We start from the raw sequence: 27,208 nt of genomic DNA, 5'->3' as shown, positions 1-27,208 counted from the left end.
CCTGGCGCCGCCTGAGCTGGCCGTCTGCCCTGAGCTGGCCGTCTCCCGCGGCGCCGCCGGAGTCTCCCAGTCCAGAGGCGCCAGAGCCTCCGCCCCTCAGTCCGGAGCTGCCTCTCAGTCTAGTGGGGTCCTTTAGTAGGGTTGCCAGTCCTAGGTCGGCAGCGAGGGTTGCCGCTCAAAGGATGCTACTAAAGTGGACTAAGACTATGGTGGAGTGGGGGCCACGTCCAGCGCCAGAGCCGCCACTATGGTGGAGTGGGGGCCACGTCCAGCGCCAGAGCTGCCACTATGGTGGAGTGGGGGCCACGTCCAGCGCCAGAGCCGCCACCGCGGACAGATGCTCACCCAGACCCTCCCCTCTAGGTTCAGGTTTTGCGGGGGGAAGTACTGTTACGCCCTGACCATAGTTTGCTTTGTATGTTTCTATGTTTTGTTTTGTCAGGGTGTGATCTGAGTGGGCATTCTATGTTGGATGTCTGTTTCTGTGTTTGGCCTGATATGGTTCTCAATCAGAGGCAGGTGTTAGTCATTGTCTCTGATTGGGAGCCATATTTAGGTAGCCTGTTTTGTCATTGTGGGTTGTGGGTCATTGTCTATGTTAGTTGCTTGTGTCAGCACAGTTCTCATTATAGCTTCACGGTTGTGATTCGTTTATTGTTTTGTATAGTTTGTTTTCAGTGCTTTCTTTAATTAAAAAATCATCATGAACACACCACGCTGCATTTTGGTCCGCTCCTTACGACGATGATCGTGACACATCTCTATCGATCTGAATGCAAGTTATTTAAAGCCTAATATTATGATACATTTATTAGAGCAGCACCTTAACTGGAAACACTGAGTATGAATAGACAGTAATATGCATGTATAGTAAAAACAAGTGTAAAAACCAGACTGTGTGTGTACTTTGGCAGCATCTAAGACACACCCACCCCTTCTCAGCCTCCAACTTATAGCCCTGCACACTGCTGCTATTGACTCACTCCTCCCCATGACCAAACAGAGAACAGAGCAGCAGTCCGAGCTCCTCTCTCACCCTACGCTCATCTCACCACACCTGGGATCCACATCCAGCCATCCCTCTTCTGCTATCAGACAACCAAAGGAACCATGGTGCTCTACCACAGGGAGTTTGACAAGGCAGGCAAGGCAGCCGGTCTCCAGATATGGAGGATAGAGAAGATGGAGCTGGTCCCTGTGCCTGAGAACCTGCACGGGAACTTCTATGTTGGGGACGCGTATGTGGTCCTCCACACTGTCAAACAGCGGGAGAGCTGCTTCTACGATCTGCACTACTGGCTGGGTGAGAGAGTGTGTGTGTGCTTTAGTGCGTGTTTCCTCAGGCTGTTCAGGATGTCACATGCTGGATGATTTGTTTACTGACGGAGGCTTATCAAACATTGGAGATGAATGTGAACATATTTTAGGGAGTGCCTCATAGATGTTCACGTTTTATATCTACAGGCTGAAATCAACGGCATCATTTTATCATAATATTGTCATTAACATTAATAAATACATTGGCAAAAGAAAACGACTTAGCATCAAAGGCCATACGGTACTAACGGTGTTATAACACATTCAGTTCGTCATAGGATCATATCTGTGTAGATGTATTCATATAGGAGAAGAACAGGTTGTACATACAAGACAGAACAAGAGAGATGGTTTGGCTTGTATTGGAGAAGGAATGGTGACACCACAAATTCAGATATAGGATGCTAACGATGTTGAGAAAGATGGTTGAGAAATGGATACAATAATCACTATTATGTGGTTTTCAGTTAAATGTTTCAGTTAATACTCTGTGCCCATTCACACTCTGAATGGCACACATACGTAATCCATATCTCAATTGTCTCGAGGCTAAAAGATCCTTCTTTAACCTGTCTCCTCCCCTTCATCTACACTGATTGAAGAGGATTTAACAAGTGACAGCAATAAGGGATCATAGCTTTCACTTGGATTCACCTGGCCTGTCTATGTCAAGGAAGAAGAGGTGTTCCTAATGTTTCGTACACTCAGTGTATGTGTTATTGTCCCCCATAGTAGTGTCACTGTCATTTCACAACTGTGTGAGCCCTCGAGGTGCTGTTGTCTGTTACTGTAGACAGAAGAAAGTCAAACAATTTTGTCATCAGCTGAGCTAAAAAAAAAAAAAAGGTTTTGCCTGAAGTAGGAAACAAAAGTGATTATCTGGTTAAAGGCCAGGCGATTTGCCATATCCTGACGCTTCCTGGACAATTCTCAGATTTTAAGATTCTGAGATAAGGACATTCCAGGCAGAGGTCATAAACTATATCAGTCATCTTTGCACACATCATGGGACGGTGATGTTTTCCCTTCCTATCAGGACTATAACCACTCTGGAAAACAATCAAGGCGTTTCATGAACCTTTGAGTAACTACTCTGTTCAGCTGTCTCAGAGTACACACTACCTGAAAGTACTGTCAGATTAAGGTACATTATTGTAGACACATGGTGTTGTACAGCTGTTGTGGTGGAGCTATGGAACCATGCAAGTCAAGTCTACTGATCTGTAACACTAGCTTCCTTCCTTGACACATCTCGCTCTCTCTCTCATCCTCTCTCTCTCTCCCCACTCACCAACTCCCATCTGAATATAAACATCAATAGCACCACTAAAATGTTAGGTTGTCCTTCCTCTCCTCCCGCATCCCCCCCATCATCATCATCATGAATCATTAACCAGTAACGACACTAATGGGCCTCCGATAGGTTTCCTTGCCATTTTGTTTGCTGCTATGGGCTTTAATTTCTTCCTCATTATGACTTGGTATGACATGGACTGTTAACCACGAGGCCTTCAAGGTATCCCGAACAGGATGCCAGATCCTGGGATTAAACCTCTGTAATGGTGTTTATTTTGTATTTAACCTTTATTTAACTAGTCAGTTAAGAACAAATTCTTATTTACCAAAAGGCAAAAGGCCTCCTACAAGGACAGAGCTGGGATTTAAAATAACAAATATAGGACTAAACACACATCACGACAAGAGAGACACCACAACACTACATAAAGAGAGACCTGACAGCACATGCAACACATGACAACACAACATGGTACAGTAGCAACACCACATGACAACAACTTGGTAGCAACACAACATGGCAGCAGCACAACATGGTACAGTAGCAGCACAAAATATGGTACAAACATTATTGGGAAATAAAACAATTATTGGGCACAGACAACAGCACAAAGGTCAAGAAGGTAGAGACAATAATACATAACGCAAAGCAGATACAACTGTCAGTAAGAGTGTCCATGATTGAGTCTTTGAATGAAGAAAGTGTTTGTTGCAGCTCGTTCCAGTCGCTAGCTGCAGTGAACTGAAAAGAGGAGCGACCCAAGGATGTGTGTGCTTTGGGGATTTTTAACAGAATGTGAGTGGCAGAACGGGTGTTGAATGTCGAGGATGAGGGTTGCAGTAGATATCTCAGATAGGGGGGAGTGAGTTCTAAGGGGGTTTCATAAATGCGCATCAACCAGTGGGTTTTGCGACGGGTATACAGAGATGACCAGTTTACAGAGGAGTATAGAGTGCAGTAATGTGTCCTATAAGGAGCATTGGTGGCAATTCTGATGGACGAATGGTAAATAACATCTAGCCGCTATAGAGCACCTTTACCTGCAATCTATAAATTATATCTTGGTAATCGAGCATGGGTAGGATGGTATGAATCAGGGTTAGTTTGGCAGCTGGGGTGAAAGAGGAGCAATTACGATAGAGGAAACCAAGTCTAGATTTAACTTTAGCCTGCAGATTTGATATGTGTTAAGAGAAGGACAGTGTACCATCTAGCCATACTCCCAAGTACTTGTATGAGGTGACTACCTCAAACTTTAAACCCTCAGATGTAATAATCACACCTGTGGGGCATTCTTCCTACCAAACCACATGACCTTTTTTTGGGAGGTGTTCAGAACAAGGTTAAGGGCAGAGAAAGCTTTTTGGACACTGAGAAAGCTTTGTTGTAGAGTGTTTCACACAAAATCCTGGGAGGGGCCAGCTGAGTATAATACTGTATAATCTGCATATAAATGAGTGAGAGAGCATCCTACTGCCTGAACTACAGTATGTTGTTGTAATGTATGGGTGGTGTACAGCCACCCATACATTTACAATGGCAACATACAAAGCTGGTAGACTCTGTTGCAGAGTGAAAATGCATTGAAGTACTAAAATAAAGCATACTATGAGCATTAGAGTCATGTGCTAAAGTTCCTCTGTCTAAACTTGAATAGTCTCTCATTTCATACTAACATTTATCACATTGTATTTAAGTACTGTACCACTCATGATCTCTCCTCAGGTAAGGAGTGCAGCCAGGACGAGAGCACGGCGGCGGCCATCTTTACTGTTCAGCTGGACGATTTCCTAGGAGGGAAGCCTGTCCAGTACCGAGAACTGCAGGGGTTCGAGTCCACTGCCTTCACACGATACTTCAAGGGAGGCATCACATACAAAGTATGGTATTGTTTTACTGATGCATTTTATTTCACTAATATTAGATTTGTTCCTTTATCTGTGTTACTGCTATTTACTACTAGAGTATATGGTGTTATACTGAACCAGAACGCACACTTATTTTTTAGCAGTGAACATTCATTCCATTTGCCACATTTTACATTTCAGACCCTGGGCATCATATGCAGAAGGTGTGCTATTAAATAATCACTTGTTGCAACGTTTTGTTTGGCCCTGACCATGGGCAGCAACAGTGACTCATGGGATGGAAAAGGAGCTTGGTGTAGAGGGAAAAGGAAAACAGTTCTGTGTTCCACACGTTGTTTGTTTTCTTGGTCCTGAACATCTTGTGGTTTTCCGTAATATTGCCTAATCGCTAGAAGGAAATACTTGACACGCTACCCTTGTTCAACCTCATAGGGTACTTATAGGCCCTGACATTTCCTTTTGTATGTTGTCTCAGGGATGTTTGCGTTGGGTACTACGTAACTGTGTACCTCGTTTTGTATGTTGTCTCAGGGATGTTTGTGTTGGGTACTACGTAACTGTGTACCTCGTTTTGTATGTTGTCTCAGGGATGTTTGTGTTGGGTACTACGTAACTGTGTACCTCGTTTTGTATGTTGTCTCAGGGATGTTTGTGTTGGGTACTACGTAACTGTGTACCTCGTTTTGTATGTTGTCTCAGGGATGTTTGTGTTGGGTACTACGTAACTGTGTACCTCGTTTTGTATGTGATGTATAATACGTATGTACATCTGCGTCTTGAACTGCTTTTAAACTGAGCAAGACAAATTCCCTCTCGAGGGCAATAAAGTATTCTATCCTAATCTACTCTTTTCTATTCTACTCTATTTTATTCTATTCTATCCTGTTCTATTCTAGGCCGGAGGCGTGGCCTCTGGGTTCCATCACGTGGTCACCAACGACCTGTCAGCTCTGAGACTATTCCACATCAAAGGTCGCCGTGTCGTCAGGGCAACCGAGGTCACCCTCAACTGGTCCAGCTTCAACAGAGGGGACTGCTTCATCGTGGACCTGGGAGCAGTATGTTTTGATTGATTGATCTACCGATTGACTGATTAAGTCATTGATGGATCGGTAGATTGTACTCTGGCCTCCCTCTATGTGAGAGTTTACCATATAGATATAGAACATGTATCAATGATATAGTGTCTATGGTAGTAACACTGCCTCTGCCAAGAGGTCCAGACTTTCATGGCACATATGGTAGTGCCCTCAGTGGCCCTGTAACAACAGTTAATTTGTTTGACTGTCACTATCCTGAGAAATCTGACTCATTGCCTAGACTTCACTGTGTAAGCAAACTTCAAATTCTGCTGAAACACAAACATTGTCCGTTCGGCTTGAGTTCTTATTAAATCCCAAACATATGAAGGCCTGTGGTATGTTGACCTAAGGTGGGTATCAAGATAATTTGATATACAAGGTATTCTAATGTTTACCTAATTAAATTCGAAAGCTATTCTCTTCTGTTTGAATATTGCCAGAAGCAGTGACCCAACAGTGACCCACTGGTTTTGAACCGGGGTTGTCTGATTGCCACAAGATTGTGTTAGTTAGCCCTCGAAGCTAAAGCCTTTATGCACCTGGAACTTCATAAAGTGTGCAACAGCCCTCTTTCCAACTGAACCATATCTGTTACCTGTCTCTAGGTTATCTACCAGTGGTGCGGTTCAGAGTGCAACAAGTTTGAGCTCCTGAAGGCAGCACAGGTGGCTGCCGGTATCCGTGACAATGAGAGGAATGGCCGAGCAAAACTGGTTGTCGTGGAGGAAGGGAGAGAGCCGTCTACGTTAACTGAGGTGACAGATGTTCATTCAACACAACATTTAACTTTCATTCCCTAGTCTAGTGTTTGCACTCTTGAATTGAAATTAGCTGCAAAACTGTATGACAGTTAAGTAATCTACTTTTGTGTGCCATCATTTCGCTATCTCCATTGTCAATGTTATTTTCGTGGTTTTTGTCTTTGTGTTTTTACCTGTCAACCCTAACAGGTACTCGGCAACAAGCCACAACTACCAGAAGGTGATGACAATGACGATATGGTGGCAGATATCTCCAACAGGAAGATGGCCAAACTCTACATGGTATGGTCACACTCTTACACACACACACACACACACACACATTCAAACTCATCTCGTTGTTGCTCCTTCCAGGTATCTGATGCATCCGGAGCGATGCAGGTGACCCTGGTCTCAGAGGAGAACCCGTTCTCTCAGAGCCATCTGCTGTCTGACGAGTGCTTCATCCTGGACCACGGGAAGAGCAGGATGATCTTCATCTGGAAAGGTACGTATTTAAACTGCTGAACATCTTTATCTTGACAAATCATCTAAAATCATCCCTCATCCCTTTATACCTCCCACCTTTTATGTACCTCTTCTTCTGCATGAATCATCCAACATCACCCATAAAGGCCGTAACGCCAACCCCAGCGAGAGGAAGACTGCCATGAAGACTGCTGAGGGCTTCATCAAGCAGATGGGCTACCCACCTAACACACAGGTTCATGCTCGTTATCATCCATCTAGCATCAGTCATAATTGCTATGTTTGAATAATTTGGTTGAATCAACTCGTGACTCAAATATCATGTCAGTTCACGTCCTGCTAAACTGATCGGGACTGAACTCTTTATCTCCAGATCCAGGTACTTCCAGAGGGTGGGGAGACTCCTATCTTCAAACAGTTCTTCCAGGGGTGGAGGGATAAGAACCAGAGCGAGGGGTTCGGGAAAGTATTTGTGACCGAGAGGATTGCTAAGATACATCAGGTGGAGTTCGATGCCTCCAAGCTCCATGAGTCCCAAAGCATGGCAGCCCAGCATAACATGGTGGACGACGGCACAGGGGACACTCAGGTACAGGACCAAGTGTTACCACCACAAGACGTGGTTAGCCCACTGAGCTAAGGTCTGAGCTATAGGTCGGGACACTAACACAGGCCTTCAGGTATCAGGCAAGCTTCCTCATTAGCCAAGTGTTACAAGGAGTGAATAAGCACATATCCTAATACATGCTAATGTACAAATGAGTCAGGTGTTTTATTCCACTGACAATCCCAATCACATAGATTGATAAACAAATTATAGTAGAATAACCAGCCAACCCCAGCTAAAGTATGTTTCATGTTCCAGATCTTTAGAGTGGAGAGCAGTGGTCGAGTCCCAGTTGACCCAAAGACGTATGGTCAGTTCTATGGAGGAGACTGTTACATCATCCTCTATACATATAAGAGAGGACAGATCATCTACACCTGGTGAGTCTGGTAGACCTGTACTTATATTTTCAATTAGATTGATTGGTTGGTTGGTTGGTTGGATGGGTGGGTGTATGGATGGATTGATCCCAATACTTCCTGTGGCAGGCAGGGGGCTAGCAGCACTCTAGATGAGCTCACAGCTTCAGCCTTCCTAACTGTGGAGCTGGATCGCTCTCTGGGAGGGAACGCAGTTCAGGTAGGACTAACCCAAATTAAGATGAGCATCTCTTATTGTTCAGTGTCTATGAATGTCCAATGGAAATGTGTGTTCGGCTTTATCCCAACCCCTCTGAAAGACACCCACACACACACTGAGGCTGAAGAGGTTGGAGCAGATCGCCTCGGTGGAAATGTGTCAAAACTGTATAAAGTTTGTAAATGGATGTTTTTTATATCACAGCAGTAAAGTGTGATACTAGAGGATGTTATTCTCTCCAGTCTACTGTGTATTAAATCCCCTAATTTGACTGCCATATCAGGGTTTACTTTCCATGCCTTCGGGGGCAGAACGGAATCTTTTCTCTGAATGTGAAATTGGCATCCCTTAATCTGATTCAATGATTTATGACCAACAGGTAGCACAGGGTGCTGCTTGTAGAGAGACACTGGGAGATTCTCAATTGGTTTTACTAACTCCCTTGTCCCCTCCATTTTTTGAAAAAGTTGAAAGGTAATCAAGAGGAGGGGAGGAAAGGAAATGTGGAAACAAATTCACTTGTATGAAATGAGACTCTCCTTCTCCGCTCGTGCATCATCAAGCAAACCAAGAGAGTAGGACTGTAAGGTTCTATCTGCAAAAAGATGATTCTGAGATGTTTGGTTTTAAAGTTCCAACCACTCATTGGTTTGCATGGTATCAGCAATTTTTATCTTGTATTATTTTAAACTCAATTACATGACCTAGGGAATTTACAGTGCTACTGTTGAAGTCGGAAGTTTACATAAACCTTAGCCAAATACATTTAAACTCAGTTTTTCACAATTCCTGACATTTAATCAGAGTAAAAATTCCGTCTTAGGTCAGTTAAGATCACAACTTTATTTTAAGAATATGAAATGCCAGAATAATAGTAGAGAGAATTTTACATACACTCAATTCGTATTTGGTAGCATTGCCTTTAAATTGTTTAACTTGGGTCAAACGTTTCGGGTAGCCTTCCACAATAAGTTGGGTGAATTTGCCCCCTTCCTCCTGACAGAGTTGGTATAACTGAGTCAGGTTTGTAAGCCTCCTTGCTCGCACACGCTTTTTCAGTTCTGCCCACAAATTTTCTATAGGATTGAGGTCAGGGATTTGTGATTGTCCAATACCTTGAATTTGTTGTCCTCAAGCCATTTTGCCACAACTTTGCTTGCAAGTATGCTTGGTCCATTTGGAAGACCCATTTGCGACCAAGCTTTAACTTCCTGACTGATGTCTTGAGATGTTGCTTCAATATATCCACAATTTTCCTACCTTATGAAGACATCTATTTTGTGAAGTGCCTCCTGCAGTCCCTCCTGCAGCAAAGCACCACCACAACATGATGCTGTCATCCCCGTGCTTCACGGTTGGGATGGTGTTCTTCGGCTTGCAAGCCTCCCCCTTTTTCCTCCAAACATAACGATGGTCATTATGGCCAAACAGTTCTATTTTTGCTTCATCAGACCAGAGGACATTTCCCCAACATGTATGATCGTTGTTCCCATGTGCAGTTGCAAACTGTAGTCTGGCTTTTTTTATGGCGGTTTTGGAGCAGTGGCTTCTTCCTTGCTAAGCAGCCTTTCAGGTTATGTCGATATAGGACACATTTTACTGTGGATAGAGATATGTTGTACCTGTTTCCTCTAACATCTTCACAAGGTCCTTTGCTGTTGTTCTGGGATTGATTTGCACTTTTCACACCAAAGTACGTTAATCTCTAAGAGACAGAATACACCTCCTTCCTGAGCAGTATGACGGCTGCGTGGTCCCATGATGTTTATACTTGCATACTATTGTTTGTACAGATGAACGTGGTACCTTCAGGTGTTTGGAAATTGCTCCCAAGGATGAACCAGACTTGCAGAGGTCTACAATTATTTTTCTGTGGTCTTGGCTGATTTCTTTTGGTTTTCCCATGATGTCAAGCAAAGAGGCACTGAGTTTGAAGGTTGTGCTCGAAATACATCCACAGGTACACCTCCTATTGACTCAAATGATGTCAATTAGCCTATCAGAAGCTTCTAAAGCCATGACATCATATTCTGGAATTTTCCAAGCTGTTTAAAGGCACAGTCAACTTAGTGTATGTAAACTTAGCGTATGTAAACTGGAATTGTGATACAGTAGATTATAAGTGAAATAATCTGTCTGCAAACAATTGTCGGAAAAATTACTTGTGTCATGCACAAAGTAGATTTGCCAAAACTATAGTTTGTTAACAAGAAATTTGTTGAGTGGTTGAAAAACGAGTTCTAATGACTACAACCTAAGTGTATGTAAACTTCCGACTTCAACTGTATATTCTGTAGATAAACATTGAACAGAACAAGGCTATGTCAATAGCTGAATTTGGACAAAAATACAGATGGAACCTTTTAGCCCAAACTTTCAAAATTATGTTTACAGGGGAGGATTCCCAAAATAAATGTGTAAAGTGATACAACAAATGAAGCTAGTTGTGGCAGACATTGTATAGATAAATATTAAGTAGAATATTGTTTTCAAATGTGTGCATGCTTTTCTCCATCAAGAAAACAACAGCTGATTCAAAGGTGTGTGGCATATTGTAAAACACTGTGCTAGATGCCGTGAGGATGCTCTTGTGCATCCTCTGTCAAAGAAGGTAATTGAGGAGTGGAGCAGACACCTTTGTTTGCCTACTAACGAATTGACCACTTATTAGTTTATGGGTCATGGAGGAGAGAGGACGGAGGAGTCCAGGAGAGGACGTTCTTTTTGGCCAAATGAGAATCTCCCACTGTATATGTGTTATAGTGCCCCATAATGACTGTCTGTACAACATAGGTCTCTACCTTGCCCTCCAGCAATGGCTTCGCTATCCATGACCTTCTGTACCAAATTGCATATGCGTTAATAATCTATTTTGGTTTCCTAGGTGAGAGTTTCCCAAGGTAAAGAGCCTGCCCATCTCCTGAGTCTGTTCAAAGACAAGCCCCTCATCGTGTACAAGAGTGGTACCTCACGCATCGGAGGCCAGGCACCTGCGGCCCCCACACGCCTGTTCCAGGTCCGATGTAACCTGGGCACCATCACACGCATCGCAGAGGTTAGAATGTTCTCCCACACAGACACACACCTCTGGTTGTTTCATTGGCAGTGATGGAAGGTAAACACACATAAATGGAGTTTACACACATTTTTCTGAAAAGGGTTTATTCACCGATCATGCTAAATTACATTTATGATGCTCGTTTGTCGTTTCCTGTCATCTAGATGGAGGTCAGCATTTCCTCAGCTTTTATTCTCGCCACTAGATCCCAGTTGCCTTGTCTGTTGTGTGTTGTGGTAGGTGGAGGCGGAGGCTGGCAGCCTGAACTCTAACGATGCCTACCTGCTGAAGATGCCCGCGGGGCAGAGCTACCTGTGGGTGGGTAAGGGCGCCATCGAGGACGAGGAGCGGGGAGCCCGGTACCTGAGTCAGGTGCTGAAGTGTCAGACGCAACGCATCGTAGAGGGACAGGAACCAGGTGAGAACACAGATTCCTTAGCCTGGGCCCATATTCAGAAAGCGTCTCAGGGGAGGAGTACTAATCCAGTACCAGTTTTCCTTTTAACTCATAATAAGTAAGAGTATATGGACAGGGTCCTGCTATTGGATCAGAACTGCTGCTCTGAGAAGCTTTATGAATATGGGCCCTGATATGGCACCATGATAATGATGTGTGATGTAGTACTTAGGAGAGTCACCAGGGGGCACACTGAGACAAGGAAAGTTTTGAGGCAGATTGAGGATTTTAGTCCTAAAATGAATATCACCAGTTCAAGATGCACAGAAACTCAAGCAGATGTGTTATGTTTGGTTGTAGCGGACCTCTGGGCAGCGTTAGGGGGGAAGAAGGAGTACCAGACATCAGAGAGACTGGAGAGTAGCCGCACTCAACAACCTCGCCTGTTCGCCTGCTCCAACAAGACTGGCAGGTTCATAGTGAGTACCACACACACATGCTCACCCACACATGCTCACCCACCCACACACACACGCACGCTCACACACAAACACACAAACACACACACACGCAAATAGATAGCTAGCTAGATAGATTATAAATGCTGTCTACAGATTGAGGAGGTTCCAGGAGAGTTCAGTCAGGAGGACCTGGCAGAGGATGACGTGATGCTGTTGGATGTCTGGGATCAGGTATGGAGCTTGTTACCCTTCCCCAAATTAAAATGTTCAGCCCATTTTTACCTCTATGGAGGTTGAATTATATTGATGTTAATGTTTTGTGATAGGTGTTCATCTGGATTGGCAAAGACGCCAATGAAGTTGAGAAAACTGAATCTGTAAAATCTGGTGAGTTTTGGTCTTTATCTTATGTGTGTATATGGTAGTTAATTTTTCGTATAGTAAGTTTAATGTGTAGTTTAATATGTCGCCTCTTCACTGTTGACGTTGAGACTGGTGTTTTGCGGGTACTATTTAATGACGCTGCCAGTTGAGGACTTGTGAGGCATCTGTTTCTCAAACTAGACACTCTAATGTACTTGTCCTCTTGCTCAGTTGTGAACCGGGGCTTCCTGCTCCTCTTTCTATTCTGGTTAGAGCCAGTTCTGTTCTGTGAAGGGAGTAGTACACAGCGTTGTACAAGATCTTCAGTTTCTTGGCAATTTCTCACATGGAATAGCTTTCATTTCGTAGAACAAGAATAGACTGAGTTTCAGAAGAAAGTTATTTGTTTCTGGCCATTTTGGGCCTGTAATCGAACCCACAAATGCTGATGCTCCACTAGTCTAAAGAAGGCGAGTTTTATTGCTTCTTTAAACAGAACAACAGTTTTCAGCTGTGCTAACATAATTGCAAAAGGGTTTTCTAATGATAAATTAGCCTTTTTAAATGATAATCTTGGATTAGCTAACACAACGTGTCATTGGAACACAGGAGTGATGGTTGCTGATAATGGGCTGATAATTTGCCTATGTAGATATTCCATTAAAAATCAGCCGTTTCCAGCTACATTAGTCATTTACAACATTAACAATGTCTACACTATATTTCTGATCAATTTGATGTTATTTTAATGGACAAAAAACGTGTTTTGCTTTCAAAAGCAAGGATATTTCTAAGTGACCCCTAACTTTTGAACGGTAGTGTATATATATATATATATATATATCAGTATTTCCCTTTTAATATACACTGAGTGTACAAAACATTAATGCTCTTTCCATGACAAAGACTGATCAAGTAAATTCAGGTGAAAGCAATGATCCCTTATTGATATCACTTGTTAAATCTTCTTCAATCAGTGGAGATGAGCATTGAGATATGGATTGGGTATGTGTGCCATTCAGAGTGGCAAGACATAAGATTTAAGTGCCTTTGAACTTGATATAGTAGTAGGTTGGCACATTGGTTTGTGTCGAGAACTGCAACGCTGCTGGGTTTTTCATACTCAACAGTTTCCTGTGTGTATCGAGAATGGTCCACCACCCAAAGGACATCCAGCCAACTTGATACAACTGTGGAAAGCTTTTGACTCCTTGCACAGTCCATGCCCCTACGAACCGAGGCTGTTCTGAGGGCAAAGGGGAGGGCAACTCAATATTAGGAAAGTGTTCCTGTCTGTTTTGTACACTCAGAAAAGAGTGTGTTCCCACTCCCAGCACTTCCCAGAGCTGACAAGGTACAAATCTGTCGTTCTGCCCCTGAACAGGCAGTTAACCCACTGTTCCTAGGCCGTCATTGAAAATAAGAATTTGTTCTTAACTGACTTGCCTAGTAAAATAAAGGTAAAATAAAAAATAAAATAAAAAATACACTATGGTTTATCCCATTGATTGACAGTGTCTATGTGCTCCCTTCCTTACAGCCAAGACATACATAGAGACGGATCCGGGGGTTCGGGATAAGAGGACCGCCATAGTGATGGTGAAGCAGGGTCATGAACCCCCCACCTTCACAGGGTGGTTCCTGGGCTGGGACACGGCACGCTGGGACTCACACACCGTGGCCAGGACCATGAAGACACTGCAGATTTAGCATAAATGAATCCCAACAGTTATAACACTGTAATAACACAGTTTAGACATTTATAACATTCACTCTGTATTCAGCCAAGGGTTTACAGATACTAGTGTGAAATGAGGGTTAACTAGTCATTTGTGGACTAGTGTTTGTTTGCTTTACTTTTAGGCCTGCTATGTGTCATTTGATTTGTGTTTGTTTGCTTTACTTTTAGGCCTGCTATGTGTCATTTGATTTGTGTTTGTTTGCTTTACTTTTAGGCCTGCTATGTGTCATTTGATTTGACATTTGAGTAATTTAGCAGATGCTCTTATCCAAAGCAACATACTGTAGCGAGTGCATACATTCTTTTCTTTTTTCTTGCTGGTCCCCCGTGGGAATCAAACCCACAACCCTGGCGTTGCAAGCACCATGCTCTACCAGCTGAGCAAACGGGACATCATCTGAGGTGCACTGCTTGGACATCTTTGTTGTTTATTTTTATTTTTTATTTTTTTCTCGTTACAAAGATGAAACCCGAAAATATATGATATATTATGTTGATTTAAATGCAGGTCTTTACATTTGGACTTCTATAACTGTCTGGAAATGAATGTTGCTATTTGCTTTTTTTTATGATAGAAAATTCATAAAGCCTGCTGAGAGCTTTTCTTCTAATTTCACATTTCTGAAGTTGTTCTCCAATCTAGCCTCGCCTCGCGAGCTTATGTGAAGGATTTGATCATCAGTCTGGTAATTACGAGGCTAAAAGTCTAACCCAGGGGATCCCAACATGTTTTGGCCCACAACACCGTTTTGATATCTGAATATTCTTGTGACCCCAACCGTGTGAAAAAAACAGCCAATGTTAACTTTTCTTATTTGACTCTGTGGCAGACAATTGAAAAACATTCTAACAGTATTTCTGATTGTCTTCTCAACTCACCATAACATACTTTTAATGGGAGGCTATGACAGTCAATTGCAAATTAGTCTGACATATAATGTCCCTAACATCACCATCACTAATGAGATGGGTGTGCTAGATGAATGTCTCGTCGGAGCATCTCATAGTCAGGGGGCTTGGTCAACAGTGGTCAAGCTCAGACTGTGCTCATCCCTGCTGACACATCCAACCTGGGTCGATATTTGGTTTTAATGCAGATGAGAGCATGGTTTGCTTTTGAAAGACTCTAAATCAATCAATTAAATGTATTTATAAAGCCTTCTTACATCAACTGATGTCACAAAGTACTGTACAGAAACCCAGCCTAAAACCCCAAACAGCAAGCAATGCAGGTATAGAAGCACAGTGGCTAGGAAAAAGTCCCTAAAAAGGAGTTGCTCCGGTTCGTTGCTCTAAAGAGCTCTTTCCTCTGAATCCACTGATTTGGTCTCTCATCTGTAGAAGGTTTTTCTATTTCCCCTGTATGCTTGCGTTCAGTTTACCAAAATGTCTCTTAAAATAGGCAAGGACACACATTAAATCCATTGTGAATGACAACATTTCCTCTCTCAATGCGAAAACCCCCCTCGATAACCACCAAGCCTCTGTGTGAAAGAAGACATTGTCATGCTCAGACCCCATATCTCCACATAGTTTTGTGAACAGGCGTGGTCGCAATGGATGTGGTTTGATGTAGTTTCCAATCTAAGTTACCTTCTGCAGTGCCTTCAGCCTTATTCTAAAATGTATTCAATTTCCTCAGCAATCTACACACAATACCCCATGATGACATAAGTGAAAACAGGTTTTTAGAAATGTTTGGAAATGTATTACAAACAGAAAACAGAAAAACCTAATTTACATAAGTATTCAGACGCTATGCTATGAACCTCTATATTGAGCTCAGGTGCATCCTGTTTCCATTGATCATCCTTGAGATGTTTCTACAACTGGATTGGAATCCGCCTGTGGTAAATTCAATTGATTGGACATGATTTGAACTCTTTGGCCTGAATGCCAAGCATCACGTCTGGGGGAAACCTGTCACCATCCCTACGGTGAAGCATGGTGGTGGAAGCATCATGCTGTGGGGATGATTTTCAGCAGCAGGGACAAGGAGACTCGTCAGGATCGAGGCAAAGATGAACGGAGCAAAGTACAGAGAGATCCTTAATGAAAACCTGCTCCAGAGCGCTCTGGACCTCAGACTGGGGCAAAGGTTGACCTTCCAGCAGGACAACGACCCTAAGCACACAGCCAAGACAATGCAAGAGTGGCTTCGGGACAAGTCTTTGAATGTCATTGAGTGGACCAACCAGAGCCCGGATTTGAACCTGATCGAACATCTCTGGAGAGACCTGGAAATAGCTGTACAGTGACGCTCCCCATCCAACCTGACAGAGCTTGAGAGGATCTGCAGAGAAGAATGGGAGAAACTCCCCAAATACAGGTGTGCCAAGCTTGTAGGGTCATAACCAAGAAGACTCAAGGCTGTAATCGCTGCCAAAGGTGCTTCAACAAAGTACTGTGTAAAGGGTCTGAATACTTATGTAAATATGATATTTCAGTTTATTTATTTTAATTTGCAAGAATTTTTAAAAAAACTGTTTTTGCTTTAACATTATGGGGTATTGTGTGTAGACTGCTGAGGGAAAATTGTAATCAATTTTAGAATAAGTCTGTAACGTAACAAAATGTGGAAAAAGTGAAGGGGTCTCATTACTTTCCGAATGCACTGTAAGCTGGGGAGTTTCCTCTTGATTGCATAAATTCTTTGTTTAACAGCGTTATCTGACTTTGGAAATTGTTTTCACCATGTCAATTGCAGGCGGTAATATCAGTCTCTGTAATAGTGTATGGTTTCGTAGCGTAGCGGACCTAGACATTCACCATGGGAATGGCTAAGTGCCTTGGTCAAGTGCGACCTTTTTTCCATGATCTTTTAGTGCACTGTAGCTGAATTTTATCTTTTAGATTTTAATCATTTTAATAAAGATTTTTAAGGTTAACCACATTACAATGATTTTGAGATATAAGGACAATATTATAATATATGTATTTTTTTCTCTCCAGATTTTTAAAATTCTCATATGACCCCATTTTCATATCATGCAACCCCCTAGTGTAGATAGCCTGTCAAATTAACTTGTAATTCATATCTGACAATAATCTAGAACTTGAAAACGTCCCTTTTGATCACTTTACGATATTGAAAGAGGGACATAGGCTTTCCAATGGGGGATATCAGTTTCACTAGTAAATTGAGTGCACCATCCTACTGGACACATACGTCAATTCAACATCTATTCCACGTTGGTTCAATGTCAAATTACGTGGAAACAATGTTGACTCAACCAGTGTGTGACCTGTGGGATTTCACTGCATTCTCATTTCAAAGGTCAATTTCCCGCCATTCCAGTGTCTGGCGTCTGAGGAGCCTAATTTCAGATAGAACTATTGAAACCGCTAAGAGATCAGACCAGATCTGAGAGACCACCCAAACCACAGTAAATGTGTTATTGATGGTCCTCGCCTCCTTAAATAAAGGAAATCACCCTGCTCTATGATCTTGCATGATTGCTTTTTTTCTCACATTGCACAGATATTCGGATCTAATTATAAAATGATTTCTAAAAATCGTCATACATTGGCCCTATCTTTATTTAAAAATATAAAGTTAGGCAGAACACATCTTTAAAAAATATATATATAGATCTTCATATTCTTCATATTCGTGACGTTTGTTGCAATCAAAGAATCTTGAAAGTGAAAAATGAGCTAAATCTCTCACCAGCCACACGTGTAGCCTATAGCTGAGTTCCAGATAAGAGACAGGCACGGCTCTCCACCAATCGTACAAGGAGAAAATGTTCCACCAATCGGACAAGGAGAAAACGGAGCGCGCTGGGACGTTAACCACCCAGAGCTCGCGCTAGAAACATTCTGGGTTGAACCTGGGGTGCGGGAATGGAATAGAGAGGGAGTCCGTCTACTTTTATCTTTCAGTAGTCGTGATAGTGAGCAAGAGAGAGGAGATCATACAGGAAACCCTGCAACGATTTCTCTTTCATGTTTTGGAAAGTCCATATGCCTACATCACAAAGGTAGGTGTGCAGTCTACAAATGATATATATTTTTTCTCCATGCATGGAGATTATATACAGTACAATATGTGGAATAAATTAGCCTATACCCAACCCATCGTCGGCAGTTTTTCATGACGGCTTGTCTACCTAGACTGCCTGTTATTGAGTGCAAGATGATTGAGTAGCAAACTAGCAATAGCCTACTAATATATCAGAGCATTCGATTCATAGTTTTTTTTCATAGCACTTGTTGGCATAACACCTGTCTGCTTGTCAAGTCATTTGTTTTACCATTAGTGGTAGTAGGCTGATGCTGCCGCTTCTTGATGGCCAGCAAGTCAGTCTTGTGTAGCCTAGATAATTCTCTCAATTTAGGATTTGGCAGAATAATGCCATTCCATGCTCTTGTGCTAACGGCAATGATTATCAACCCCGAAGACAGTTCAAATAGGATTTTGGTTGGGAGCGCGCCGGCGTACTTGTCATTCAATGTCGATAGCCTACTGGGTATGAATGAGAATTAGCGTATGAAATCCACCGAGCCCCGAGCGCTAATCAATACGCTACATGTGCAAATAGTCTCCTCTTATTCATCTCCTACGTCCCGAAATATTAGATGTAAATCCGTAAGAAAGAGGGGTAGAGAGTGAGTATATTCACTTACAATGAGAAAGAGAATTAAGAGACTATAGGCCTAGGCTATATTCACAATTCAGTTTAAAGCCCCTCCAATTATAAAGCAGTAGACTGCTGTTCTTTTTGGTTGTTGAGTGCTTTTCACAGCTGCTTACATTGTATCCTCTCCTTTATTTCCAGGTGAATGCTGCAGCACAGCCCCCTCTGAAGGGAATGAGAAGCCTTGTGATTATTTGTTGACGCAGCACCAGCTCGACACTCCCCTGTCTCCCTCAACGTGAATAACAAGATGGGGAATGGATTATCAGACCAGATCTTCCCCAGCCTTCCTTCCTTCCAGGCCCTCCATATTGTCATCCTGGGTCTGGACTGCGCCGGGAAGACCACTGTCCTCTACCGCCTTCGCTTCAATGAGTTTGTGAACACGGTCCCCACTAAGGGATTCAACACGGAGAAGATCAAAGTGTCCCTGAGCGCGGGCGGAAAGTCCTGGCGGAAAGCGGCGTTCCACTTCTGGGACGTGGGTGGTCAGGAGAAGCTCCGCCCCCTGTGGCGCTCGTACACGCGGTGTGCTGACGGCATTGTGTTCGTGGTGGATTCCGTCGACATCGAGCGCCTAGAGGAAGCCAAGACGGAGCTCCATAAGATCACGAGGTTAGCGGAGAACCAGGGGGTGCCGGTTCTAGTGGTGGCCAACAAGCAGGACCTGAGGAACTCTCTGCCGCTTCACGAGATGGAGCGCTCTCTGGCGCTAGGGGAGCTGGGTAATGGAACACCCTGGCACCTGCAGCCCGCCTGCGCTATCATAGGGGAGGGGCTACAGGAAGGTCTGGAGAAGCTCCACGCCATGATCAACAAACGGAAGAAGACACAGAAAGCTCAACAGAAGAAGAGATGATCTGAATGGTCGCGCACACAACCGCCATCTTGTTGGAGCTACACAAGGACTTAAGCTAACAATGGTGGTGGATGGGGACTCACCTGTTGTGGTGGTAACCATGAGCAGGACACGTGGTGTTGACTGTAGCATGATGTACTACAGTACCCACAATGCTCAGTGTCTCGTGGAGCCCTCAGTGATGGGTCCGCTGCTTGCCTGCCTGTCTGGTGGCTGAGTTGTATTAGTCATATGGAATGGGACTAAGTCTGTTCAGGGCTGTTGTCACGCTGTCCTCACTGGAACTGATGGAATAGATTTTCATGGACTTTGGATGGCAACTATCCTGGCTGGCACAGCATCACAGGACAGTGGACACTAATGTATGTTTAAAGGAAGTGTTATTCTATACCATGAGGCACACAGGGGTTCTCAGAGACAAAACAATCAAAACACTGTTGAAGTGTCAGAAGTCAAATGTATTGTGTTCTGTCTACACTCTTAAGTGTTACAAATGTATGTAGCCTGCTTTTCAATCAGTTTGAAGCATGAAAACACATTGAAATGGTCGGTTTACCAAAGCCTGTGTTGACAATGAGATTACATGTGGAAAACACAAAGGACAATCAAGTTGCAGTCAGTCACTTGTTAGTGTGACCTCAAAGTTAGTCTTACAATCAGTCAGTATTCTGTCTCCATGTTGCTCAATGGAAGTCGAGAGGGTCTAGATAGACGAGTTTAGCATAAGCTTGATGATTCACTGAGAAGAGAATACAGAGATGGATGTTTTTAAACGATATGTAACAACCTTATTGTTTCATCAGCGATAAATGATAATCTACAGCAGTTGGGCTATTTAATGTGACTGTCATTTGGGTTAGGTGGGAGGTAGGGGTAAAAAAAAGCTGTCAGGCAGTGTGGTTGTCTTGTGTAATTCTGTTGATTTGACATGCTGGTTGGCTCAGCATACCCTGAATATTCTTTCCTGGCTTGGCTAGCTGTCTGATCTGGACCCTGTACTCCAAGTGTCAGGCATCTGTCAGATCCAGTCCTAGTACCAGCCTAAGACTGGGTGCAAGGACCTAAGTAGAATGAGGGTATCTGGAACGCACCCAAAATTTTAGATAGATGGCGAAGTAGGGCTGGATCTGTAGATTTAGCCCTCCTTCGCTATCTACCTAAAACTTTGGGTGTGTTCCAGATACTCATTCTACTTAGGTCCTTGCAGTTTATAGGATTGTTATATCATGTTGATGTGGTTCCTAAGACATGAAATAGTTCCGCAGATGTAAAGATCTGATCAGATCTCAGACTTGTGCAGAGTTTGTGTACCTGGAACGCACCCATGGACTTCCATGTCGATTAGACAGTCAAATAAAGGCACTTTATTGGTCTGTTTTCTGACCTTAGAACTTGCATCAGCTTTTTGTATGAGGTTTGTTATGATACTTAAAGAAGTGACATGTTGATATTGCTTCGAAGGAAGCGTTAACTAATATTGTTATGCTGTTATCACATTGGAATGTCAGTTGTCCCCCTGGTTTACTCTGTGTGAGGGGGAGAGGTGCTCATATTTATGTATTTGTTTGTATAAATGTGTTCACCTTGAATAAAGCAACAATTAAACACTAACATGATATTGAACATTTTTTTTTTTCTCATCTAAGTGGTAAATTAATTTCCTAGATGGATTCAGACATTGGGTAACAGGTTTGAATACTATTTTCAGAGGAAGAATATTTAAGTTGCATTTCTGTCCTAGCTTATCAGCAGTTATAATGCATTTACACTGCATCGGGTGTTGGGGGCAAATAACATGTCCACTCACTATTTCCTCATGCAATAGGTTCCTGCCCTCATGTTCAGTGTAGAAACGGAGAATAACAAACTAGAGCGGCTGCACTACAATCAGAATCAAGTGTGTTCATTACACCATCTACTTTACTGTTCAGACACACACTTTCACTTTTCACCAACCTGATCTCACTGCCTACGCCCCAAACCCCCTGAATTCAGTGGTGAAACAAACTCCGGTTCAACAGCCTCTCACTGTTAGCTAGAATTGAGGCTGGTGTTCTAAGGCTCATGAATATTCCTGAGAAACACAAGGAAAAGCCTGATATGCATAATGGACAGGGTCCTAGTGGTGGGATTTTAAGCTGGGCACAGAACTGGCTCAAGTGGTCTTGGGATCGAGGCTACTTACAGAACAGAAGAAACAGTATAACACGTTCTCATTACCAGCTGTTGAAATGTCTTGTCTTATCTGGGGCTGGTTTCATTGGTGTTGGTGACTGTGTTTGGAGAAGAGACAAGCGGACAGTTCTAGCCCAGGAGAACCTGACTACCTCAGAACAATAACAGGTTAATAGAGGGAGGGAGGAGAGGGGGCATTGGTCAGAGATGACCCAGTAAGGAGTGATCTCTCTGGAAAGGTTTCCCCTGTTAAGCCCTTTCCTGGTTATTGGCTGGATGGAGGTGAGGGCACAGTCATATGAGGGGAGGAAACACACACATGCGCAGGCACGCCCACAGGTACACACACACAAACATATACACACACACACACAGCGGCTCCAGGTCACCCAGGTATCTATCTGACAGGTATGGATAATGGAGGTGAAACTGAAAATGGCTCACAGTTAATTGTTTCAGAGATAAAAAAAAAGTAACTTTTATTTTACTAGGCAAGTCAGTTTTAAGAACAAATTCTTAATTACAATGACGGCCTACACCGGCCAAACCCGGACGACGCTGGGTTATTTGTGCGCTGCACTGTAATGAAATATGCAAACAAATTCTCTCTGTATGCATGTTCTCTCACTGCATGTTTGTCTACAGAAAACCTGGTCCTGCACCAACATTTTAAAGAATGTATTATTAATTTAATGGAGGAGCAACATGAACATTTTTGCAACTAAATAAGCAGCAGGGAACATAAATGATATTGATTTGGCTTTGTAAAGCTCCATACTACTCTGCTGTAAACGTTGGGATGAAACATTTCAATACTACACCTAACCAAGTTTTACTTCCTAATACATGTGTAAATGACTGAACGACCGGCTAGGTCCTTGCCATGTCAATGGTGGCACTTTCTGTGACATCCCTTCTCCAGGCAAAATGGCCATTTGCCCAGTGCCCATGTCAATGTTTCCATCATAGTGACGTCAGACAGGTCTGTGTGGCACCAGAGGTTAAGGCCTCTCTGTTCCCATGGACAGGGGTACACACATATACACACACAGGGTTGGGTAGGTTACTTTCTAAAAGTAATCTGTTACAGTTACTAGTTACCTGTCCAGAATTGTAATCAGTAATGTATCTTTTGGATTACCCAAACTCAGTAATGTGATCTGATTACATTCAGTTACTTTTAGATTACTTTCCCTTTAAGAGGCGTTAGAAGAAAACAAAAATGTATGTTACCAATTGAACGACATCTATTGCAGGATAAATCAATGTTACATTTTACATAGCTGGCCATATATGGATGTTACATTTTACTTTATGGGTTCGTTATGTAGGCTTCTTCTAACCCATTGCTTTCTACTACATACTACATATTACATTACTATATACTACATAGTCATAAGATTAAATGATATCTTTACATTAAAAACTAAAGTCTATCAGAATTCCAGTCATTCCAATAAATGATTTATCCCTTGATCTTCAAGAATAGTACTTGGAAATATGGAAGTATAGATTAACCAAATTGTTTTACCTGAACATAACCCAAAACATAGGACTTAATAGCCAGCTGTGGTGTAAAGTATACTTTAAAGTACTACTTAAGTCGTTTTTTGGGGTATCTGTACTTTACTTTACTATTTATATATTTGACAACTTTTACTTTTACTTCACTACTTTCCTAAAGAAAATAATGTACTTTTTACTCCATACATTTTCCCTGACACGCAAAAGTACATTTTGCATGGCAAGCAGGACAGGAAAATGGTCCAATTCACGCACTTATCAAGAGAACACCCCTGGACACTGCTACTGCCTCTGATCTGGCACACTCACTAAACACAAATGCTTAGTTTGTAAATGATGTGTTGTAGTGTGCCCCTGGCTATCTGTAAATAGATAAAAACTCGAAAAGGTTTGTTTAATATAGGGAATTTGAAATGATTTATACTTTTACTTTTACTTTCAATACTTAAGTATATTTTAGCAATTACATTTACTTTTGATACTAAAGTATATAAAACAAATATACTTTTGCTCAAGTAATACTTTACTGGGTGACTTTCACCTTTACTTGAGTAATTTTCTATTAAGGTATCTTTACTTTTACTCAAGTACGACAATTGGTTACTTTTTCCACCACTGTTAGCTGCCCTACTCAAAGCAAAACAAATCCAGTTTGATTTGTCACATGCTCCGAATACAACAGGTGTAGTAGACCTTACCGTCAAATGCTTACTTACAAGCCCTTAACTCTTTCTTGAACTCATTGTTGGTTAAGAAAATATTTACTAAATAAACGAAAGTAAGTAGCAGCAGTGTGTGTGAGGGGGGGGGTCAATGTAAATAGTACGGTGGCCATTTGATTCATTGTTCAGCAGTCTTATGGCTTGGGGATAGAAGCTGTTAAGGACCCTTTTGGACCTAGACTTGGAGCTCCGGTACCGCTTGCCATGCGGTAGCAGAGAGAACAGTCTATGACTTGGGTGACTGGAGTCTTTGACAATTTTTGGGGCATTCCTCTGACACCGCCTAGTATATAGGTCCTGGATGTCAGGAAGCTTTGCCCCAGTGATGTACTGGGCCGTACGCACTCCCCTCTGTAGCGCCTTACTCTATTGTTTATGATTTTGTCGTCATGGTGGACTGATTGGGCTCAATGATTTGAGTTGAAAAAGAACTGCTAAGCTCATGGAATGGCATGCTTTGAGCACTACTGAAAAGGGCTATTTACATGTGAAAAATGAATGCCATATGCTGCATTTGCTGTAGGCCTATTGTTTACCTTTTTGTTGGTGACATTTAGATATCTTGATAATATGCAGCTACTTAAAGGGCAAATCCACAGATGAAACAATAACAAAATGGTCACCCGCCTCTATTTTGGTAAAAAGCTGAGGGATGGGCCTTGAGAAATGTAACCACTCTCAGATGAATAGACAGAGCTATGGATGTAAGGACCGACCATCCATGATATCAAAAGTATGGTTTTAACCATGTTATGAGGCTATACAGTGTTTGTTTACATTTACAATGTTTACAAACATTGGAGAAAAACATGTTTATATTTTGGGTTCTCATGGAGTTTGACAGTTGAACATTTATAAGTTATATTCTTTCAGAATTAATGGATATGTATACAGTTGAAGTCGGACGTTTACATACACCTTAGCCAAATACATTTAAACTCAGTTTTTCACAATCCCTGACATTTAATCTTAGGAAAAATTCCCTGTCTTAGGTCAGTTAGGATCACCACTTTATTTTAAGAATGTGAAATGTCAGAATAATAGTAGAGAGAATGATTTATTTAAATTTAATTTCTTTCATCACATTCCCAGTGGGTCAGAAGTTGACATACACTCAATTAGTATTTGGTAGCATTGCCTTTAATAAATTGTTTAACTTGGGTCAAACTTTTTGGGTAGCCTTCCACAAGCTTCCCACAATATATTGGGTGTATTTTGGCAAAATCCTCCTGACAGAGCTGGTGTAACTGAGTCAGGTTTGTAGGCCTCCTTGCTCGCACACGCTTTTACAGTTCTGCCCACAAATTTTCTAAGGTTTGAGGTCAGGGCTTTGTGTTGTCCTTAAGCCATTTTGCCACTACTTTGGAAGTATGCTTGGGGTCATTGTCCCTTTGGAAGACCCATTTGCGACCAAGCTTTAACTTCCTGACTGATGCCTTGAGATGTTGCTTCAATATATCCACATCATTTTCCATACTCATGATGCAATCTATTTTGTGAAGTGCCTCCTGCAGTCCCTCCTGCAGCAAAGCACCCCCACAACATGATGCTGCCACCCCCGTGCTTCACGGTTGGGATGGTGTTCTTTGGCTTGCAAGCCTCCCCCTTTTTCCTCCAAACATAACAATGGTCATTATGGCCAAACAGTTCTATTTTTGTTTCATCAGACCAGAGGACATTTCTCCAAAAAATACGATCTTTGTTGACCCCATGTGCAGTTGCAAACCGCAATCTGGCTTTTTTATGGCGGTTTTGGAGCAGTGGCTTCTTCCTTGCTGAGCGGCCTTTCAGGTTATGTCGATATAGGACTCGTTTTACTGTGGATATAGATACTTTTGTACCTGTTTCCTCCTGCATCTTCACAAGGTCCTTTGCTGTTTTTCTGGGATTGATTTGCACTTTTCGCACCAAAGTACGTTCACCTCCAGGAGACAGAATGCATCTCCTTCCTGAGCAGTATGATGGCTGCGTGGTCCCATGGTGTTTATACTTGCGTACTATTGTTTTTACAGATGAACGTTGTACCTTCAGGCATTTGTAAATTGCTCCCAAGGATGAGCCAGACTTGTGGAGGTCTCCAATTTTGTTTCTGTGGTCTTGGCTGATTTTCTATTAAGGTATCTTTACTTTTACTCAAGTACGACAATTGGTTACTTTTTCCACCACTGTTAGCTGCCCTACTCAAAGCAAAACAAATCCAGTTTGATTTGTCACATACTCCGAATACAACAGGTGTAGTAGACCTTACCGTCAAATGCTTACTTACAGGCCCTTAACCAACAGTGCAGTTCAAGAAAGAGTTAAGAAAATATTTGCTAAATAAACAAAAGTAAGTAGCAGCAGTGTGTGTGAGGGGGGGGGGGGTCAATGTAAATAGTACGGTGGCCATTTGATTAATTGTTCAGCAGTGAATCAGCCAGATTTCTTTTGATTTTCCCATGATGTCAAGCAAAGAGGCACTGAGTTTGAAGGTAGGCCTTGAAATACATCAACAGGTACACATCCAATTGACTCAAATTATTTCAATTAGCCCATCAGAAGCTTCTAAAGCCATGAAATACTTTTCGGGAATTTTCCAAGCTGTTTAAAGGCACAGTCAACGAAATGTATGAAAACCTCTGACCCACTGGAATCGTGATACAGTGAATTATAAGTGAAATAATCTGTCTGTAAACAATTGCTGGAAAAATGACTTGTGTCATGCACAAAGTAGATGTCCTAACCGAATTGACAAAACTATAGTTTGTGAACAATACATTTGTGGAGTGGCTGAAAAACTAGTTTTAATGACTCCGACCTACAGTAAGTGTATGTAAACTTCTGACTTCCACTGTATATACACTACCATTCAAAAGTTTGGGGTCACTTTGAAATGTCCTTGCTTTTGAAAGAAAAACAAATTTTTTGTCCACTAAAATAACATAAAATTGTTCAGAAATACAGTGTAGACATTGTTAATGTTGATAATGACTATTGGTGGCTGGAAACGGCAGATTTTTTATGGAATATCTACAGAGGCCCGTTATCAGCAACCATCACTCCTGTGTTCCAATGACAAGTGGTGTTAGCTAATCCAAGTTTATCATTTTAAAAAGCTAATTTATCATTAGAAAACCCTTTTGCAATGATGATAAATACAATCCACCTGTATCCAAATCCGGCTTTAAACTTCTTCACCACAGTATCTCGGACCTGCCTGGTGTGTTCCTTGTTCTTCATGATGCTCTCTGCGGTTTTAACGGACCTCTGAGACTATCACAGTGCATGTGCATTTATACGGAGATTTGAT

The 27,208-nt window shown here is 42.2% G+C and overlaps 2 protein-coding genes across 2 annotated transcripts; both read left to right on the top strand.

Annotated features, from left to right (window-relative positions):
* Nucleotides 1-994: 994 nt before the first annotated feature.
* On the top strand, nt 995-15,701 carry LOC110488128 (adseverin). The gene is made up of 16 exons (XM_021560157.2): nt 995-1,303; nt 4,340-4,494; nt 5,379-5,540; nt 6,170-6,319; nt 6,515-6,607; nt 6,680-6,812; nt 6,940-7,028; nt 7,167-7,382; nt 7,659-7,780; nt 7,889-7,979; nt 10,864-11,034; nt 11,278-11,455; nt 11,795-11,913; nt 12,049-12,126; nt 12,222-12,282; nt 13,799-15,701. The coding sequence occupies exons 1-16, from the start codon at nt 1,111-1,113 to the stop codon at nt 13,966-13,968; spliced, it is 2,181 nt and encodes a 726-aa protein (XP_021415832.2). The 5' UTR covers nt 995-1,110; the 3' UTR covers nt 13,969-15,701.
* A 2,120-nt stretch (nt 15,702-17,821) lies between these two features.
* LOC110488126 (ADP-ribosylation factor-like protein 4A) lies at nt 17,822-21,109 on the top strand. Its single transcript, XM_021560156.2, has 2 exons — nt 17,822-17,982; nt 18,781-21,109. The coding sequence occupies exon 2, from the start codon at nt 18,890-18,892 to the stop codon at nt 19,496-19,498; it is 609 nt and encodes a 202-aa protein (XP_021415831.1). The 5' UTR covers nt 17,822-17,982; nt 18,781-18,889; the 3' UTR covers nt 19,499-21,109.
* Nucleotides 21,110-27,208: the final 6,099 nt, after the last annotated feature.

The sequence above is a fragment of the Oncorhynchus mykiss genome, chromosome 32, assembly GCF_013265735.2.
Source record: "Oncorhynchus mykiss isolate Arlee chromosome 32, USDA_OmykA_1.1, whole genome shotgun sequence".
In the NCBI taxonomy this organism is placed as follows: domain Eukaryota; kingdom Metazoa; phylum Chordata; class Actinopteri; order Salmoniformes; family Salmonidae; genus Oncorhynchus; species Oncorhynchus mykiss.
The sequence above is the reverse complement of the archived record's forward strand: the minus strand, read 5'-3'. Positions and strand labels throughout refer to the sequence as shown.

Excerpts from the sequence above, each read along its gene's own strand:
- LOC110488128 (XM_021560157.2), top strand. The coding sequence starts at position 1,111 with ATGGTGCTCTACCACAGGGAGTTTGACAAGGCAGGCAAGGCAGCCGGT. Across the intron at positions 5,541-6,169 it reads TCATCGTGGACCTGGGAGCA|GTTATCTACCAGTGGTGCGG; the intron begins GTATGTTTTGAT and ends ACCTGTCTCTAG. Across the intron at positions 12,127-12,221 it reads TGTTGGATGTCTGGGATCAG|GTGTTCATCTGGATTGGCAA; the intron begins GTATGGAGCTTG and ends GTTTTGTGATAG.
- LOC110488126 (XM_021560156.2), top strand. The coding sequence starts at position 18,890 with ATGGGGAATGGATTATCAGACCAGATCTTCCCCAGCCTTCCTTCCTTC.